The 19,293-nt window shown below is 37.5% G+C and overlaps 1 protein-coding gene across 2 annotated transcripts in view; it reads right to left on the bottom strand.

Annotated features, from left to right (window-relative positions):
- The window catches only part of EDNRA (endothelin receptor type A), a 56,187-nt gene that overhangs the window by 10,501 nt on the left and 26,393 nt on the right, over positions 1 to 19,293 (bottom strand). For both annotated transcript variants that reach the window (XM_070504865.1, XM_014838139.3), the window contains exons 3-5: positions 15,519 to 15,646; positions 3,735 to 3,933; positions 461 to 613 (exon numbers count right to left, since the gene is read on the bottom strand). In XM_070504865.1, coding sequence (XP_070360966.1) covers positions 461 to 613; positions 3,735 to 3,933; positions 15,519 to 15,646 — 480 coding nt within the window. The remainder of the gene's footprint in view (positions 1 to 460; positions 614 to 3,734; positions 3,934 to 15,518; positions 15,647 to 19,293) is intronic.

The raw sequence follows: 19,293 nt of genomic DNA, 5'->3' as shown, positions 1-19,293 counted from the left end.
CGCACAAACACACATGTTCAATGTACTCTTGGCAGAATAAATGAATACAGTCACGCGTCACTTAACGATGAGAATATGTTCCGAGAAATGCATCGATAAGTGATTTTGTCGTTGTGGGAACATCATAGGGTGTAGTTACACAAACCTAGATGGTGAAGCCTACAACAAACCTAGGCTACATGGTATTAATAACATGTGCAGAAACATCGTTATCAGCACGTAACTGTAGTTCCTACTTGGTCCCTGCCTCCAGGACCACCTGTTTCACAGGTAGGCTCCCTATTTCACAAAATAAATTCCTGATACTGTAACCATAGAGAAACAAGATATATAGACAAACAGGACAGTACTTTTATTTTTAGGACACTAGGCTAAATCTGCTAAATACAGTATTTGTAGGCCTTTTGTTGTCAAGGATGAAACGGTCTTGGCCAGATTTTCATGATTTTATTAGGTTTACCTGTTTCAGGTGTTCACTGAGGGCAATTCTCAAGCTGCCATTCCTTCTGTTTAACATCTCACAGGTCATGAGGGTGTAGAAGATGGCAGTGCACACCAAGGGCATGCAGAAATAGAAGCCGAAGAGCCACCAGTCCTTTACATCTTGGTAGAACTGTACAGAGCAGAAAAGGGAGAGAAGAGGAGGGGTGTTACAATGTCAATTAGCTGTGCAGCGCCTCTGCTGGCTCAAAAGCTTCACACATGCAGAAATGTTTACATATTCACGCTCTCTGGTTGTGGAAATGGGCTTGGGGGTGGTGCTCAAAACTCAGTTAAATTGGAAACTCCAGGAGTTATCCTGGCTTTACAATAGCCAAAGCAACTGCATTTAAAAAAAATTATCCTGAAGAACACTTTTTATAAACTGAAGTTGGTTTTAATTACATAATGGAAGAGCCCTAATCAAGCAAAAGAATTCCCTTCCAAAGCCGATAAAACATGATTTCGAGACATACAGAATATGTATTTATCTTTATTTATTGATGAACCTCAAAAGTTTGCTAGTGCCTGGTTTACTTTTGACTACTGTGGTTAAAGTGTACTCACCTCGAACGTCTTGTTTGGAAACAGCGAAGGTTATGACTAGCTTATCTGTGTAGCTTTGTGCCTGGGAGTTAACCCTTTGCCTGGTATGACTGCTATGTGACCTTGCAGACAGCCAGTTTGAGCCATCAATACCCACGCCCTTTCACACTCTCTTTTAATACCTACCACCTGGAAACTATTGAGGCAGAGTACCTTATCTGAAGGCATATTCAGCATTATCTCCCTGTGGGCAGGATTTCTAAACACCAGGATTATTCAGTTTTATGCCTTTTTCAAAGAGAAAATTTAATACCTTATAAAAGTGGAAATTAGAAAATGGTATCTAAATTCTTCTTCTCACTAAATTAATCACCAACTTGGGAAGAAATGCTTTTGCTTTCTTTATTTTGTTTCTCTAGATTGTTTATTTACTAAGGATAATGCAGCTTCTTGTAATATCTCAGTTCCCACAGTAAAAAATAATCATAGTGCTCTGTGAAAAACTGGACAGTTTCTGAATATAGAAAGAGGCCCAGGGGGCTACATTTATAACATGTCTATTAAACTAATCTATAAATGGGTCCTGAGGAAAACAAGTTCTGGGCAGGGGTTCTTAACTGTTTTTATGCCATGGACCCCTTTGGAAGTCTGGTGAAGACTATAATCTCTTCTGAGAATAATGCTTATATGTAAAATAGAATACGTAAGATTAAAATGGAAACCAATTACATCGAAACAGCTATCAAATATTAAAAGTAAAATTCTAATATAGTAATATATTTATTAACAAATTAAATGACGACTCTAATGGTTCTAATGCTCTAATAACTATCAGAATGTTGAAGCATTGATGAATGTAAACGATATTTCAAGACTATACAACTGTTATGTGGTATGAATATGTCTGTTATTTCTATTAGTGAAAAAATCATGGTTCTGTTAAACACAACTGCGGTTTGTTGCCTACATTCATAATAGAAGGAGATGAAAAATTTTAGAAGTTAGTGAAAATAAACGTGATTTCTTTTTCATTTAAGTTCACAGGCCCCTGAATGCTCTCCTCAGGTTAGGTGCAGACTCCTAAAGGAGTTGGTTTATTCAGATCTGTTTATACAAATATTTCCCTATCTACATCCCACTGTAGAAAGATTTCAGTACTGAACTTAAAAAACAACAAAAATCAGAAACACTCCTTTGAGCAGCCCCCCTTCACTGGTACCCCCATCTTCCCGGCACATTGCTGGCTGGGTGTGAATACCCCAGAACAGCTGCAGAGGCTCTGGAAGCTGACCCCTGAGGTGACTGGATGGAGTCCCCTGCCACCTCCATGGTAGAGGACTGTAGAGAAAGGGGTCACATTTCTTTTTTGAATTGATGTCATCAGCAAGGGCACAAGGGCCTCCCTCCAGTCTAGGTTAGGAGCAAAGTTGAGGAGGAAAGAGCAGAACAAAGAGCGGGAATAAAATTAGAAAAAAAGAAAAGGAGGAGGAAGAGAATCCCAAAACTTTAGACTTGGAATGAATCTAAAAAAATGTCCCTTTTACTGCAACTCCATAGATAGCCAGCCTTTGCATCCCACCTCTGTCAAAGAGACTCAGTCTTTACAGAGTAAGCCACTTCATTGTCAGCTCGAGTGCTTAGTAAGCTCCTTCTTACAGCAAACTTCTTCTCTCCAACATTTTTGTCAGGAATGTCTAGATTGCTTATTTACACTGCCCAAATTCTGATAACCTCCAATCGTCTACTGTGTTTTTCACTGTGGGGACTGACTTAATAAAAAAAGTCAGTAAATAAACAGAAGACTTCAATTTTACGGTTGCCAGTTTGGCAGTTTTCATGAACGCTTTTATTTTGAAACAAGAATTTCCAAGCTGGATAACTGGTCAACTGTAAAAACCACGAATTTTGTGAATTTTCCAAGTTAGGAAAGCCTGCCTTGAGATATCTGAAAATGATCAAATGTGGAAATCTGAATGGCACGAAATTTACATCAAAGCACTAAATTATGCTGATTTAAGAGAATTAGTTATCCTTTTGGTTTTCCTCCTCAGCCCACATTTGACTAGTTTTGCAAAGAAAATATGCGTTTTAAACATGTTTCCCAATACACTCAGTCATGTGCTTCAGCTTTTCAGAGAAGCATTAATGTGGTCAGGTGTATTAAACAACAACTGGATTTGCTACACTAAAACATTTTTTAAAAAGTTCAGCAAATTTATATGCTTTGTATATTAGACATAGAATCTGTACTAATAGAAATACATGTAAGTATGACTTCCTACTTTGAGTTAGTAAAACTATCTTTAAAAAAATGTGTGAGCAACATGCATTTCCCCAAGTAACATAAAATAAGAATCAGCATGCCTGTCAGATGGAAGTTGTTGTGTTGCGTTCCTCATGATAACAACAAATAGCATTACATATATACACATCTATCCTTAGTAAATTTGTTTCAGAATGCTGAGTTTGGTGTAGAGCAACAGTTGTCTCTACAGTTGTACTACAATATAAGAGTGAAAACAAAATAGTTGATCTATTCGAGAAGCTAAACCCTGGTTTAATGTCTACTTTTCATGCATCTGAGAATATTCCACAGAACTAAGAGTCAACCCCACCGGGCATTGCAGAGATATCACATCTCGGTGATGGTAAAGTATAAATGGAGGTCTCCTCTCCTCCCCTATTAATTCCCTTTAAACTATTCGTACCTCCATGAATTTTGATGTGGCATTGAGCATACAGGTTTTGTGCTGTTCACCCTTGTATTCAAAGGGCACCATGACGAAGCCAATTGCTTCAGGGATGGCCAGGATGAAAGAAAGGATCCAGATGGACACAATCTCAATGGCAGTGATCAAGGGAATCCCGATTCCCTGAACACGACTCCAGGAGGCTACTGCTCTGTACCTGAAAAAGAAAATGGGGTGATGGAACAAAGTTATTAGGAAATTTTAAATTTATTTCAATTAAAAAAAATTTAAAAAATACTGGAAAGCTCCTCCCCTTGGTCAGTGACCAACCAGTGGCTTTTTAGGAACTTTCTTGGAGTCCTGGTGTAAAAAACAAGCCGGGTCATTAGGAGTTCCACCCATCTGGAAATCAATTGCCTGGCAGGCCTGAGTTTTAGATCTTTATTTGAGTCTAGCAAAATCTTGTGAGGGTTAGAAAATCTTGTGAGAGTGGCAGTATCAGATCGGGTGCCTATGTTTTTTAAGCTGTGGGAAAAATTGGCTGGAAGGGGTAGTGAAAGCTGCTGGTAATTGTTATGGTAATATCTTATTCCTCGTTCTATACTAAAAAAACTTGAAATATTATTTATGAAGTGGATCTAGATATCCTTATGTGAATAGTGACCAGAGATATTCCATCATTTTCTCCCTTCTTCTGCCCTCAAAATATGATCACAGTGGGCCTGTACCTGGTAGCAGTTTTAACGTATAAATAATATTTCTTTTTTTGTTTGTTTGAGGAAGATTAGCCCTGAGCTAACTACTGCCAATCCTCCTCTTTCTGCTGAGGAAGACTGGCCCTGAGCTAACATCCATGCCCATCTTCCTCTACTTTATACATGGCATGCCTACCACAGCACGGCTTTTGCCAAGCGGTGCCATGTCTGCACCCGGGATCTGAACCAGAGAACCATGGGCCGCTGAGAAGTGGAACATGCGAACTTAACTGCTGTGCTACTGGGCCAGCCCCTAAATAATATTTCTGCTAACTATCAAAGAATGACTATATCACTCCCCCTATGGTCCTGTGCTAGAGGCTAGAGTATATAAAACTGAATTAAAGAGATCCCTGTTCTTTTTTTTTTTTTCCTTTGGTGAGGAAGATTGTCCCTGAGCTGACACCTGTGCCAATCTTCCTTTGTTTTGTTTGTGGGACACTGCCGCAGCATGGCTTGATGAGCAATGTGTAGGCCTGTGCCCAGGATCTGAACCTGCAAACCCTGGGCTGTAACCTGCGAACCCCAGGCTGCCAAAGCAGAGTGTGTGAACTTAACCACTCTGCCACGAGGCCAGCCCCAAGAGATCTTGGTTCTTAATCTTAGGATTTACAATCTAATAGAAAAGAACGGTTCATACAAAAGTATAGAATATAAATGTAACAGAATAATTATATCAAAAAACAAACTTGGCATTAGGAAATTGTGTTTATCTTTATCTTTTACTTTAATATTTTTGTGATAATAATCACATTTCCATGTTAAGTCTAAAGAAAGTTTGGTTTCAGCCTCTCTATGCTCTTTGACCTGATGTGATGGTCTGGTGCTAAGTACTTTTAGACTTACTATTAAGAAGGGACCTGTGATGTGGTATGATATTTTTGTGGCTTCATTCTTGAAATTTTTGTTGCTGTTGTAATGGAAAGGAAACATTGTCTTTTTATAGCTTTCATTGGATAGTGCCAGAAGAAGGCTGTAAAACAGACCAAGGCGTTGGAGACAGGTACACATGCATTTGCAGGACATGCGACTTAACGTAGAGGATAAGTCAGTAAAGCCAAGGCAAGCTACAGGCTACCCATAGTCACCAGAATGAGCCCCTATCACTTACATTTAGTGTTCTGTCTCAGTACTTCAACAAGGTACATCTGTGAAAACACAACTCCTAGGAATTATGCTGCCTAGTTCTTCACTGCAGATTAGAACCTATAGTTTTGGTATGCACGATGATGCCACATGGCATATATACAGCACAATTTGCTGGAGAAATGTTTTGCAAGAGATTTTTAAGGTAAATAAGATTGGTGTACAATAAGAATCTCTAAAAAAGTCAAGATTAGTCCAGAATGGAATAAAATACAGCTATGCAAACAGACTAAGAAAATCCTTTTACGATATAGCCAAGATCGCATTTTGAAATTTATGGTTATTTCCAGTAGGATAAAGACAGCTATTTATTTTGCTTTCCATTTCTGTTTACTTTTCTTTGTTGCCTTATTAGACTGGCAGCCTGATGTCCACTAAAAGCTAAAAGGAATGGAGACGGGATGTCTGTATCCCGAGGCTGTCAAAGAGTTATATCTATATCTTCTCCTCTCCTCTTAGATCAGTTATCAGGAAAGGTGATTTAAATAGAACACTTTATCTCCTAAGGGAGTAAGAAAGCCAAATTTCTTAGGCGGGATTGGAGATAAAAGGGAGTTTAAGCAAGAAAATGTGTCAACATGTTCTTATGATGAATCTATCCACAGACCAGCTTCATGTTATAATGTGCCATGAGTTCCCAGAATATTACATTTCTATAATTCAATGTAAATTCAACATTTAAAAATAAATAGAAGTAGTTGTTAGTGTCTAGTTTAGCAAATGATTAATTATCAGTGTGCTCCTTCATTAGCCCACATGACTGAGAATTAGAGTGTTTTCCATTTGTAATCACACTGATCTTGATAACATCTCCAGGATATGAGAAAACAACTGTAAGAGCAATTAGGAACAATCCATTGTGATGATGGAGATGGGGAAAGGTGTGGAAAATAAGAAATACTGGATGCTCCAAAAATGATTTCTATTTGGAATATAACAGCACAAAGCACATATACTCAAATATGTTCTCTTTACTAGGTTGTGATTATAAACAGCCTTCCATCTAGTTGATGTATCTATGTGACATCTTCACTTTCCATAGAAAACGTGCAAGTGTAGATCCACCACCCACAACTGCTATTCCAGAAATAATTCCTCCTCTTTGAAATTCTTCCTGCATTGGAAACCACATTCTGCTGGTTTTCCTCTGGCCTTACAGGCCACTCCTCATCTCTTCCGCTAGATCCTGCTCACTGTTCAAATTCTTAGCATTGGATTTCTTCTTTGTCCTTGGACATCTTTTCTTTCCTATCTACACTTTCTTTCTTAGTGATCTCATCTAGTCTCATGGCTTTAGTATCACTTAAACTGTCTATATGCTGATAATTAATTCTCAAGTTTATAACTCTAGCCCAAAACCTAACCTCTAACCCTAGACTTGTATATCCAACTGCCTACTTGAGATCTCCACTTGGATATCTAATATGCATTCAAACTCACCGAAACCCTTCTGGTCTTCTTCCTTGCCCCCAAACCTGCCCTCTCTTCAGTGTTTACCATCTCAGGCTCAAAACTTTGAAGTTGGCCTTCATGCCTCTTTTTCTCTCCCATCACACATCCACTGCTTTAGCAAACCTTGCAACCTCTTCGTTCCTGATACATCCAAATGCGACCACTTCTCACCATCCCGCCAGTCACCATCCTGCCTGGATGACTGCAGTAGCTTCCTAACTGGTCTCCCTGTATCCACTTTGCCCTACCGCAGTCTACCCTTAATACAGCAACCAGAGCAAGCCTGTTGAAACGTAAGTCAATCACGTCCACCGCTCTGCTCAGATCCCCCAGTGCTTTCCCACCCCGATGGGAACGTCTACAAGTATCCTCACTTCCTTCCTTCCTTGCCTCCTTCAGGTCTTTACTCAATTGTATCTTTTCACAGAGGCCTTCCCTGAACACCCAATTTAAAATTGCCGAAATTCCCTCCAGATTTACCCTGTCGCCCCTCACCCTGATTAATTTCTCTCCCATAGCACTTACCACCATGTGACCAATCACATCTTTGACTTATTTATTTTGTTTATTGTCTCTGTCCACTCCTCCCTGTAGACTATAAGCTCCACGAGGGCAGACATTTTGTATGTCGTCACAAGACCTTGAACAGCAGGTGCTGAATAAATATCTTCTGAATTAAGCGTCTCTGTTTCTTCATCACGCATTTGTCTTTACTGGCCAAAGCCAATATTTTGAAGCCACTACATTCTGAATATTTTCTTATTTTTCAAGACAGCCCTGAATTAGGCAACAGATAAAAAGCTACTACTTTTGGAATCTTAGAATCAAATAATTTAAAAACTAGGAGGGAGGGGCTGGCCTGTGGCATAGTGGTTAAGTTCACTCGCTCTGCTTCCATGGCCTGGGGTTTGCAGGTTTGGATCCTGGGTGCGGACCTAGCACTACTCAGCAAGCCACGCTGTGGTGACATCCCACATAAAACAGAGGAAGAGTGGCACAGATGTTAGCTCAGTGATAATCTTCTTCAAGCAAAAAAGGAAGATTGGCAACAGATGTTAGCTCAGGGCCAATCTTCCTCACAAAAACAAACTAACAAAAAACTAGGAGGGACATTTGGGCTGATCTTTCTCTCTTTTGTGTTCTGGTCAGGAACCTGAGGACTGGCATGTTACCCTGTCCTCTGCCTGGTAGCCGGTAAAAGTGGGGAGCCTGGACCAGGGCTCTGGTCTGCCAACTCCCAGGGAAGTCTTTTCCCATGACATTACTTTGTACCCTGTCATGTGATATGCCAAAATAAAAGTATAAATTGCACGTTTTATTTATGTAAAGATGTTTGTTACTGTATATGTCTATAAATAGATTTTTACATGTTTTCAAGGGCAGAGGCATTTAATGCATGTTTTTGAATCTTTAATGTAGGATTTGGGACGGTCATTAAATTTTAAAACATTTATTATTGAATGCACTTTAAAACTGTATAAAATAAAACAAATTCAAAAGATACTATTTCAACAAAATCTATTTTTATTTCTTCTTATTCTTTGCCCATTTCTATTCTATAAGCATAGTTTGAATATACATTATAATCATATCAGTTACAATTTTATTTTTAGCTTTATTTACTTTTCATTATAAAAAAAATACTCTCTCATGTTTCCACAGAGGCATGACATTTACTGATGGCAACACAGTATAATAAGATATCAATACAATTTACTTAAATCTTTTTCCTAAGTTCACATCACTTCTAGTGTTTCGAGGTTGTGAATAACACACCTATAAATATGTTCGTATATATAGTTTTTTTCTCTTTTTGAATGATTTTCCTGGATTAATTATCTTGAGTGGGATTACTGAATCCAAGAGAATGGAAAGGTCACTGAAGTACTTTAAAAAAAAAGTTTCTACATTAGAATTTATTTTTCCTTCAACTTTGCCGTTTCCATAAGGTAAAGCGGCCCTTCTGTCTTTACCTCTGCACATTTTAAATTAACAGCAAACGTGACCATTTGTAGTGTTTGTTTATGATTTATGACTCATGTGGTTGACAAACCAATTGCCATACAGAGGTTTGGAGACAAAATGCCAGCAGGAGGACTTTTCAAGAGAAACTGGGCATAGTGGATTAAAAGATATCTGCAAGTACTTTGACACTTCTTCAATTGAATTCTTCAACTGGGCTGGCCTGTGATGTTTTGACCAACTGAGTACAGCTGGAATGATGCTTTGCTAGTTTCAAGACTGGCCTCTAAGCAGAGCAGCAGGTTCCACCCTGGACCCTGAGCCTGTTGGAGAGAAGGTATTGCGAAGCCCTGGACCACACGAGAGGGAGTTGGGCTCCGCTGAGCTCAGACATCTGGCTGTTCTTGCCAAGGGGCCAGTCATGCGTCTTCAGACAAGCTCAGCTGCCAGCTGAAATCCGCCAAGAGACCCCAGTGGAGCAGACAAGGGAGCAGAAGAATTGCCCGAACTCCTGCCCACAGCATGGTGAGACAGTAAGAAAATAGCGGTTGTTTTAAATTGCTCAAGTTTTGGGGTAGTTTGTTATCAAAGAAAAATTAGGGAGCAAAATTAACCAGTCGCCTGATTTTGACAATACAATTAAAATGAAAGCATGAATTAACTGTGTGCAACAGGGAACAGACCCCAAAATGAGACCCTGAGTTGCCCGACAGGCAGCGTTTGACTTTGTCTCTGCTCAGTGCCAAGCTCTCTCTGCTGGCTCAGCCACTTCTTCCATGTCTTCACGATTGTCAAGCAGCAAAAGAAAATTGTAACACCAGGAGAAGAAGGAGAAACCAAGGGTGAGTCTAAATAAAAATGAAGTTTTTCAGAAAATCACTTTCATGCTTCTCGAATTAGGATAAATCTTTGAGAATATAACGGAGACCACTGAACAAGTATTCGAAATGATGGGATAAAGAACTGACACAGGTTTTTGAGTTTGAGGCATATCGAACAAAGTTGCCTTATTATTTGCTCTTTGCAACTTTTCCAGGTATCTAATTACACAACATTTTGGAGCAGTCTCATGAAGAGTTTTATCTTTTACAGTCTCCTTCCCCAGGCAATTTTTACCTACAAGTTGGATCTGTACCCAGACCTTTTTACTGGTCTGACCCAGTCATCTTCCACATTAAACACCACAGTTAACTTTACAAAGAACAGCAATGAATTCCCCTCCCCCATCCCTGCCTCTCTTTTTTTCCCCCAAACTCAAAGTAACATATAAAACTTGTCACTTATGACATGCAAGAATACCGATTTTAATTATTGGCAATGGCTGGTTATCCATATTTTGATGGGGAAAATTCATTCATTTTAGAAGTGTATTGTCTTAGCATTAAAAAAAATTATTCCACTGAAAAGGCTGTATGGGGTCAAAATTTGTTTCTAAATTTCCTGAGTTTCTTCCTGAAATTTCTATTTTATCTTTTTCTTAAGTGACTAATGATGCAAATAAAAATAAATAAAATTTAGATTTGAAGAAGAATTAGTGAAAAAGTTAAGCTGAGGCAAGTCCATAGTTGAAATTAACAATGAAAGCTCATCCATTCTGGCGCAAGTCATGTGCTTTCTCTTACTGTCTTGTTTACCTTATTCAGATTAAAAGCTGATAGTGAGAAAGGGAGATCTTTCCTTTGATCTTTCAGTATTCCGTAATCATTGAGTAATCACTGAAGTAATACAGAAATTGTATAGAACTGGGATATATAGTTACTCTCATTATTTTCCCTCAAAAACAACTCTGAAGTGAGAGACTATTACATCAAAAAATATGTGAAAAAATCACGGGAACTCTTCCTGAACCATAATTTGATTCAGCTCATAAAAGGAAAGCAGAGTTTCCCAAACTGCAAAGTGTTTTGTAACAGGTTCCAATTTCCCTCTTTTTACTCCTTGTTTTATTAACGAAAAAAAAAAAAGAGGGATTTTTTTATTTTTAGTAGAATATAATGCAACCAAATCAAGAATCAAAGCAAATGGTCTCTTGTCTTTAGGAATTAAGTGTGAATGATTCATTCTTTAGTGTGAAAGCTTCTGAAATAGAAATGTCAAAATAGATTCCCTACATTCAGGTCCCAAAGCTTAGAGTCAAGACCAAAATAAATGTAAAAATAATAAAGAAAGGGCCCAGGGAACAAAGAATGATGAGTTTATTACCAAGGACAACCTCCTGGATGAAGGCAGATTTATGTGGGAGCGAAATTTTAAAATAGTTCACCATCTTGATCTAAAACTGAGACCACGTTTTAATGATGAAATACATGCTTGACGTTCTTTTTTCTTTTTTTTTAACCAAGAACATTTCACTTGATACACAACAGATGATTTGTGATTGAACATTTAGTTCGTTTTCCCCCACGCATAAGATGGGGGAGGATGTGGTATGGGTGAGGTGAACCCACACCTGAAATAGGAATCTATGACTGAATCTCTTCATTCCCCCCACATTATCTCCCCACTCCCAGCATCAGTGCGGAGACTGAAGCGCTGCAAGGTGGTCCCCTGAGAGTCCCCCAAGGAAAAAACAGAGGGCAGAACAATGTGAACGTGGGAAGGAATGGAGGGTTTGGATGATTTAGATGATTTAGGAATCCCATTGCCTGAATACTTGCATCATGTATTTCATTCTCCCTTGTTCCCAGGTCGATGTCTTCACAACCATGAAAACTCCTAAAGGACAGCAGCCAGGCCTTATTCTTCACGTCTGGCCATCACACCCTTCCTGCCCAAGTCTCTCTGTTGAACTAAAGTGTGAATTATTCTTCTCAATCTACAGATAATTTATTATATAGCATATCCCTGAGGAACAGTGCCCTAAAATATTTTTTATCAAAAAATTTATTAAATAGATTTATATGAAATACAAAAGGGACCACTATACCATGCCACATAACACTATTTATAACTTATATTCTCTAAATTTTGTAACCAGAAAATATATTACAAGGATAAAAAAATTGCCTATATTACTTATCAAACCAAGCAAATTCTTTCTTCCCTTTTGGCTTCTCTTTTCACAAACGTCTCTCTTCGTAGAGGATTGTACCTAGCTGCCTTAAAAAAGATTTTATTGTTTATAGGAGCAGAGCATCTTCCTCGCTTCATTCGATTTCTTATTCTTGTTTGTCATATGCGGGTCCTGTCTGGCTTTGGCTTTTGGTTAATGTTTCCTCAGGGGTACAGTTTTCTTTTAGAATACCGAGTAACTCCTAAAGTTCGTTATTATCCTGGTTTTTACATAACCTTTGGGACAAAGTTTAATTTTTTTTATAAAATGATATTTTCCCAAATTCCATGGTGCCTTTGTAAAGACAACAGTAAGGATGGGAGTAACTCTCTGTATTTCTCCATGCACACAGGCCTCTGTGCTCATGTCTGTGTGCTTACGTGTGCTTGGGTTTTAGAGCTGCCTGGCAATAGAAAATTAGTGTCAATATATAATAAAGGTCATAGGAATGAGCTGTGAAAATAAGTAAAATAATATGTACAGAATGGCATAAAGTAAATAAGGAAAATGGGTAACAGATAATAGAAGTAAATAAATTTTCAGAATTTTTTTCTGCTCATAGAAGAACATTAGAAAAACCCATCACTCCATCCCTAGCCATAATTACTAATAATATTTATCATATTTCTTCCAAGCAATTTTATATTCACATACCTATACATATAAATTATATTTAATATCCTTATCCATTTCCCTAATATGGGGCAATATGCTTTCAACTTTTTGCCATAAAAAATCTTGTAAAGAACATCTTTGTGCATGAATTCTCTGTTCAAATTTTGGATCACTTCCTTAGAATTGATCCTAAGAATGGTAATTACTGAGTCAGAAGGCAAAAGCATTTGTAGGATTTTATTTTCCAAAAGGGATGTTCAAATCTCTACTACCACCAGATATTTAGAAACATGCTTTTTAATTAGAATTTCTTTGATTACATAAACATTATTCATATGTTAATTAGCCATGTAAATTTCTTCTTTGGTGATTTTTATAGTCATGCCCTTTTTATACAAAAGTCTTCAGATTTTAATTACTATTTGTATGGCCTCTTTAAATACCAAGAATATTAACATGTTGTAGCTTTGCCTGCAATTATTTCCCCCAGCTTATTGCTTTATTGATTTGTTTTTTAATTTTGTGAATGTTTGATCTTAATGTTTTAGAATTTTATGTCTTGAAATACATTTATAATTTTATTCAGAATTTCTACCATCCTTTTTAAGTTCAAAAAGTCTTCCTTTTCAAGAGATCAAAAGGATTTTAGTCTATTTTCTTTACTGCTTTACGGTTTGAGTCTCTATATGCTTTAGCACAGTGGGTAAGAACGCAGACTACTTATATTTGATTGCCGGCTCCAACGCTTAGTAGCAGAGTGGGCTTGATTAACCTCTTTCCACCTCAGCTTCCTCATCTGTAAAATGGGGATAATTACAGCACTATCACAACGTGGTGGTGTAAGGAGTAAGTAAAACGATTTCTGTAAAGTATTTTTAACAGGGCCTGCTACATACTAATACTCAATAAATGGTAATGATTATAAATATTATTATTGATATACAGTAGAAGATAAGACTTCAAGATATTTTTTCCCCAGATGGCTAAATAGCACTATATATTGATTAATCTGTCCTTTCCCCATTATATTCAAAGTGATTTCAGCCTTTGTTATGTTCTCGCACACTCTGACACCTGTTTCTGGTTTTCCCACTGATTTGTCAGTGTATTTATGTGTGTTTACTACATTGTTTTACATACTGTAGTTTTATAACATTTAAAAATATCATTTATGAAGAGTATGTGTGTAGGAAACATAATTATTTTTTAAATTGTCATGATTATTTTCTTATTTCTTTTCCCCACAGGGATTTCAGAGTTATATTGTCATTAAAAAATTTAATTGGATATTGTCATGTGTAAACATAGGTACATCTCTAAATATACAACTTGATAAATACAGAAAAATCTTTTACATGTATTAGTAATGTAATAGATATAATTTAAAGGCTTTAAGTTTCAGATAATATAACACTTTGGATACAAGAATAAATGATGTTAATGGGATGCTAGGAGTAGGAACAGCAGAATGATCATAAATGCTTATTCAATTTTTTAGGACATGGCCACAAGTAACCTAATCTATTATTTACTTAACTAGAAGGGGTATGGTGGCTACTGATGGTATGTAAATGTCTTTATGCGGCACACCTTAACACCAGATATGATGCAGAAGAAACCTATGTAGAACTCAGGTTTTCCTAGGAATCACTGAGAATGCTACTAACAGGTGATGAAATTATTTCTGATCCTTGTGTTTACCTCTGCAATGGTAGCATTTTTTCCAACAGCATTACTGCATTTTAAACCACTAATGGAATTATTTTTGTATTTTAATTTCAGCAATAAATTTATTTTTAATAACGCTACTAAACATTTTGTTTTGTTTTTCAGTTATTGCAGTCACAAATTTATAAAAGGATGCCATTTATAATTTTCAACTACTAATGGAATGAGTATTTTTATGTTTTAACAATAACAATTTGGTCTTGAAAATTAATTGTAAATGATAAATAACAGAGTATCTGTAAGAACTTAATTTTTTTTAAGAAAGTGGGCCTTTTATTTCTGTGATGATAGGACTCAGGTGCTCTGATAGAGTGACCGTCAGAGTGTGACAGAAAAAATGGAAACCTCTTCTAATTGTGGGTAAGTAGTTAAATAGGACATTAAAGAGCACTTGCATAGGATTATATTCAATATAAAAGAGTACCATAGAACGTGTTAAAAAGTTCCTAATTCATTCTTTATAATTCCTGCTACGAAAATTAGAAGGTGAAGAAAATACCATCTAGAAGTTCATGGAATTCAGAGACTCCTTTAGAGAAGCCTTGACATCCATGTTTGAGAAGAATTCTGGAAAGAGATTTTCAGAATTGGATCAAGGCGTGCTTCTGTTGTTGCCCTGTTTTTAAAAATTATGAAACACTTCAGGCATTCAAAAAAGCACAGACAAGAACATAATATCATGTACTCACCACTCAGCCAAGTAATCAAGCATTATAAATACAATTAAACGGTATCTTCTTTTTTCTAATGAGAAATCTACTATTGAAAATACAGGATTTCCATCACTTAGAATCTCCTTTTCCAACGTTCATTCCATCTATTATGTTCATTTTTCCTTTATTGCCATAAGGGTGCCAAATGGATATAATTGGCAAAATGCTCTAATTACAAATTGCCTGAGCCTAATATGGCTAATAATCAGCAAATGTGTAAAGGGATTCCAAACAGTAGAGCAAGACTGTTACTATTTTAATTCACTTGAAACTAATTAACCGCTGTCCTGGGCACCAACTCTCAAGCCTCCTTGACTTCCTTTTGAGAAAAATGCTTTTCTAAACACAACAAAATGGTAAAGGGAAAGAAACATGTTACCTGTCAACGCTGAGAGCACAGAGATTGAGGACGGTGATCCCCACTGAGGACTTCTGCAAAAAGGGGAACAGCTTGCAGAGAAACACGCCAAAGTCATTGTGATCGAAAGGCCAGCGCCCAGCTAGCAGCTGAAAAAAGCAGACACCGTGGTAAGAAATGGCAGAGCTGGCATGGAATACACTGATATTTCTAACTACCCTCTGAACTTCCATGTGTTATTATTCATTACACTTTCCAGTTAGCATGGTCGCTAGAGTATTATCATCATTTTTTTTCATATTTTAAAGCTTCAGCAATTTCTTCATCTGCAAAGATGTAGGAAATGATAAATATAATAACAGAATATGAGATAAACCTTTGACCTTATATGAAGTAGTCATACCGCCTACATTTGGGGTTTGAGGGATAGCTGAACCAAGAAGCAGGCAGTCGCCTCTTATCAATTCTTACTAAACCACGAGTAAAGCAAGCCATTTTTGACTAGTGGCATTGGAAGGTTATATTATCTCCTGACAAGCAACCAAAGCTCTGAATGCAAGGTTATGGAGAATACTGGGAAAATGAAGTGGTTTAGGATGCGCTGACTTAGTCAGCAGGTTAACACCTAAAGCCACTTGGAACTTACCTCTTCCTCCATGCTTAAGCGGCTGACTCGGCTTCAGTGGGTGTGTTGTAAGTGGCCTTTATTTAGCCTTAAACTTCCCTTTATTATACAGGAAAATGTAGTTACTGTGACTGCTTTGTAGCATTTGCAGGAAAATCTATTCTTCCACGTTGACAATTTAAAATCTTTGTTGGAAGGAAAGGATGGACACCCTCCAGGGCTGTGGTAAGTAGCAGGAACATAAAGTCTCTGTGAGCTGCTGACACTTAATCTAACTGTCCTAGGAGCATGGGCTTATTTAACAGCTCGGCTACCGAAAATGGGGAAGGAGGTCCCTGCTGAATATGTGATGCCTTTTCAAGAGTAGAAACGGTATTGATTTCCTTTCTAATTTTTGCTTAGTGACTCAAAATTTAAACTTACTCCACTCAATAGGAAACACTATCTTACTAACTTGACAGACCTGTCTCTTTTTCTTTTTTTGCAAAGTATCTATTGCCATAGTAACTCTCAGTTGAGCTTTGGATTTCTGTTCTACCATTTCTAAAAGATTTTATGAGGTTTAATTTCATGGTCAGGGTGGTCATTAACACGAGTCCATTGAAAGAGGGTGAGAAACTACAACCCCAGAGATACAAAATCAGAACCTATGCATTTTGAGATGGCTAAGACCCCGTATGACTTATTTTCAGAAGCTCTCTGTTTTTAGTTTTCAAATATATTTCCCTTTCTTCTGAATAGTTTTCTAAAAGGACCTTTTCCTTTAATTCAATCCTGCCTCTGGTCTCTTCCCCTCATTCTAACCAGACTTGGTCGGTCTCTCAGAATTTCCACATAAACTTTTGTCCAAGAACAACCAGTGGGCTCTTCACAGAAGCGCTGCCCTAAACTCTGATAGTTTTCATGAAGCTTAACAAGTAATTATGCCGTTGTTGATTGCCAGTTATTAATGCTTGATGCAAGTAAAGACATAAAGTACTATTTCCGGCATGAATCACCCCCTATAAAGAAAACATGAAAACTACTTTTTACAGAATGAGAGTTCAGTATTTTGTTGCAGAATTGTAATTCTGCACTAAAGACTCCGGAGATGTAATTACAATGTGTAGGGACTGTTATAGGACGTGCTTTGGAATAGTTGAACTCTTATGGTTGGTTCATTCCCAGAGGCAGAGGATCCTGAAATCCACGTGATAGGATTTCCCAATTCACACATCCAACAACGTGAGAAAAGAAAAGGATGTTTCTTGCTTAACAAGGGAGACTCTGAAATCCAAATGACAAGTGCTAAGAAAAATGATCCAGAAAAACCCACAACTGAGCATGTATTGTTTCAGGCCCTTCCGGTCTTAACTGAATTTTCTCTTTTTTCATGCTTGCTTAAATTTTTAACGAGGGTTAGGTGTAAAGGAAAGACTGAAGGAAAAGATATCATGGAATTGGTGGGTCCCCAAAAGATCAGAGAATTGTCTTTCTTTGACACAAACGAGTGTTTTTTCTTTTCTCCAGGAGATAGCATTGATTCTTCTTGGGAATTATAAGGGGAATAAAAGAAATCATGGAGGAAATTTTTAGGTACACTCACTGTACACTTCCCTAACCTATATCTGCTTCATTCTGAAAGGATGTATGGATAGTAACTGTTCCAGTGCAGCCTGGGGGAAATTGGCCCAGGAGGCAACTTCTCTTTCTGGTTAAAGGTGGCTTCCTCAAAGAGACCCAATCTCAAGTAGGACCTGCTTGTTAATCTCTTTCATGGAACCAATGTTGGAGTAACCTTACGTTCCAAGTTTCCTTTCAGCTCACTGTGCTTTAGCAATAAAACATTTACCAAAGAAAGAGGGCATCAAAGAGGCAGAGAGTGTAGCTCACCTATTTTTCTCTTATTTAGAAGCAGCATTTTGGAACTTCTGAAAGACTACTGGGAATGCATCCTTTCTGTTATTCACTTGCATTTAAAATTGAAAATACAATATTTAAAATGGTAAAAATTAAGCTGTAGAAAAACATATAACAAAAAGTAAGTCTCCTTTCCAATCAAGGCCTCTAAACTCTCTGCCCAAAGGCAACCACTGTTAATCAGAAAACTTCCTATGTACATAAAAGCATATGCCTTTTTTCAAAACTAGTGGGAACATATGGAAGTAATATCTTTTAACAGTCTTTTATGATCTTTTTTTCCTAGAGTACTTTTCTGGGAAGCAGTTCTATCACCTAATTAACAGGGTTTGATTCTTAAAAGAACATTGATGAAACAATTTAGACTAAGATAGGAAAAGATAAGGAACTGTTTAGGATAAATCTAGACCACGGTAAAAGAACTAGTTGATTTCATTAACGTTAACAAGCTACTATACATTTGATGAAAGAAAAGCCAAACTGGTCTGACAAACTGACAAGTCAGAGTGGTTCAAAGGGTTAATATGGTGCCTTGGAGCAGTCATCACTTATTTTTGCCATAAAAGGATCTGTGCTATTATGTAACCCTCATATTTATAATTTCTGAGGACATCACACAGGACCTATCACATAGTAGGTGCTGAATGAATTAATGATTCCAACCCGTTAACTCAGCACAACGTTGTCATATTTTGAAATTAGTACCAATTTTTCCCTGAAAACACACTTATCTTGTAATTTGCTTTCTATTTAAAAGTTTATTGTCAGTATCCTGAAGTAGTATTTCCATTCTTTATGTTGAAAGAAGCAATGTACCTGCCAACTAGTTGCTGAGGAAGCGGGAGAATACCGTTCTACTTAAGAGGCCAGGTGGGAGAGGAGTGGCCACAAACTCTTTGCTTGGAGAGCTCTCAGTTTGGGCTGTGACGAGACTGTCCAGCTTGATAAGAGCCACAGAGCAGGCACTTGGAGACGACGCACATGCTGTGTCTGTGTTCTCAAGTGGATCACCATGGAACACCACAGAGCAATCACTGAGGCGGCAGAGGGCAACCTGCTGAGCACAATTTTACCAAAGGACACTTGTCCTGGTTCTAGCCTAGGGGACTTTTCTATAGTTGAAATGTAGCTGAAGTCCCTGATCACCACCTGAAAACTAAACTACTACTAAATGGCATAAATGAATGTAGAAGTTCTGTATTTGTGTGGCTGATCTGGATTCTGTCAAAATCAACATCATAAAATTGACAGACTGCCTTTTTTAACTTGTTA

This window comes from Equus asinus, chromosome 3 (assembly GCF_041296235.1).
Source record: "Equus asinus isolate D_3611 breed Donkey chromosome 3, EquAss-T2T_v2, whole genome shotgun sequence".
Taxonomy (NCBI): Eukaryota; Metazoa; Chordata; class Mammalia; order Perissodactyla; family Equidae; genus Equus; species Equus asinus.
Note: the sequence above shows the minus strand (reverse complement) of the source record. Positions and strands in the feature narration are given on the sequence as shown.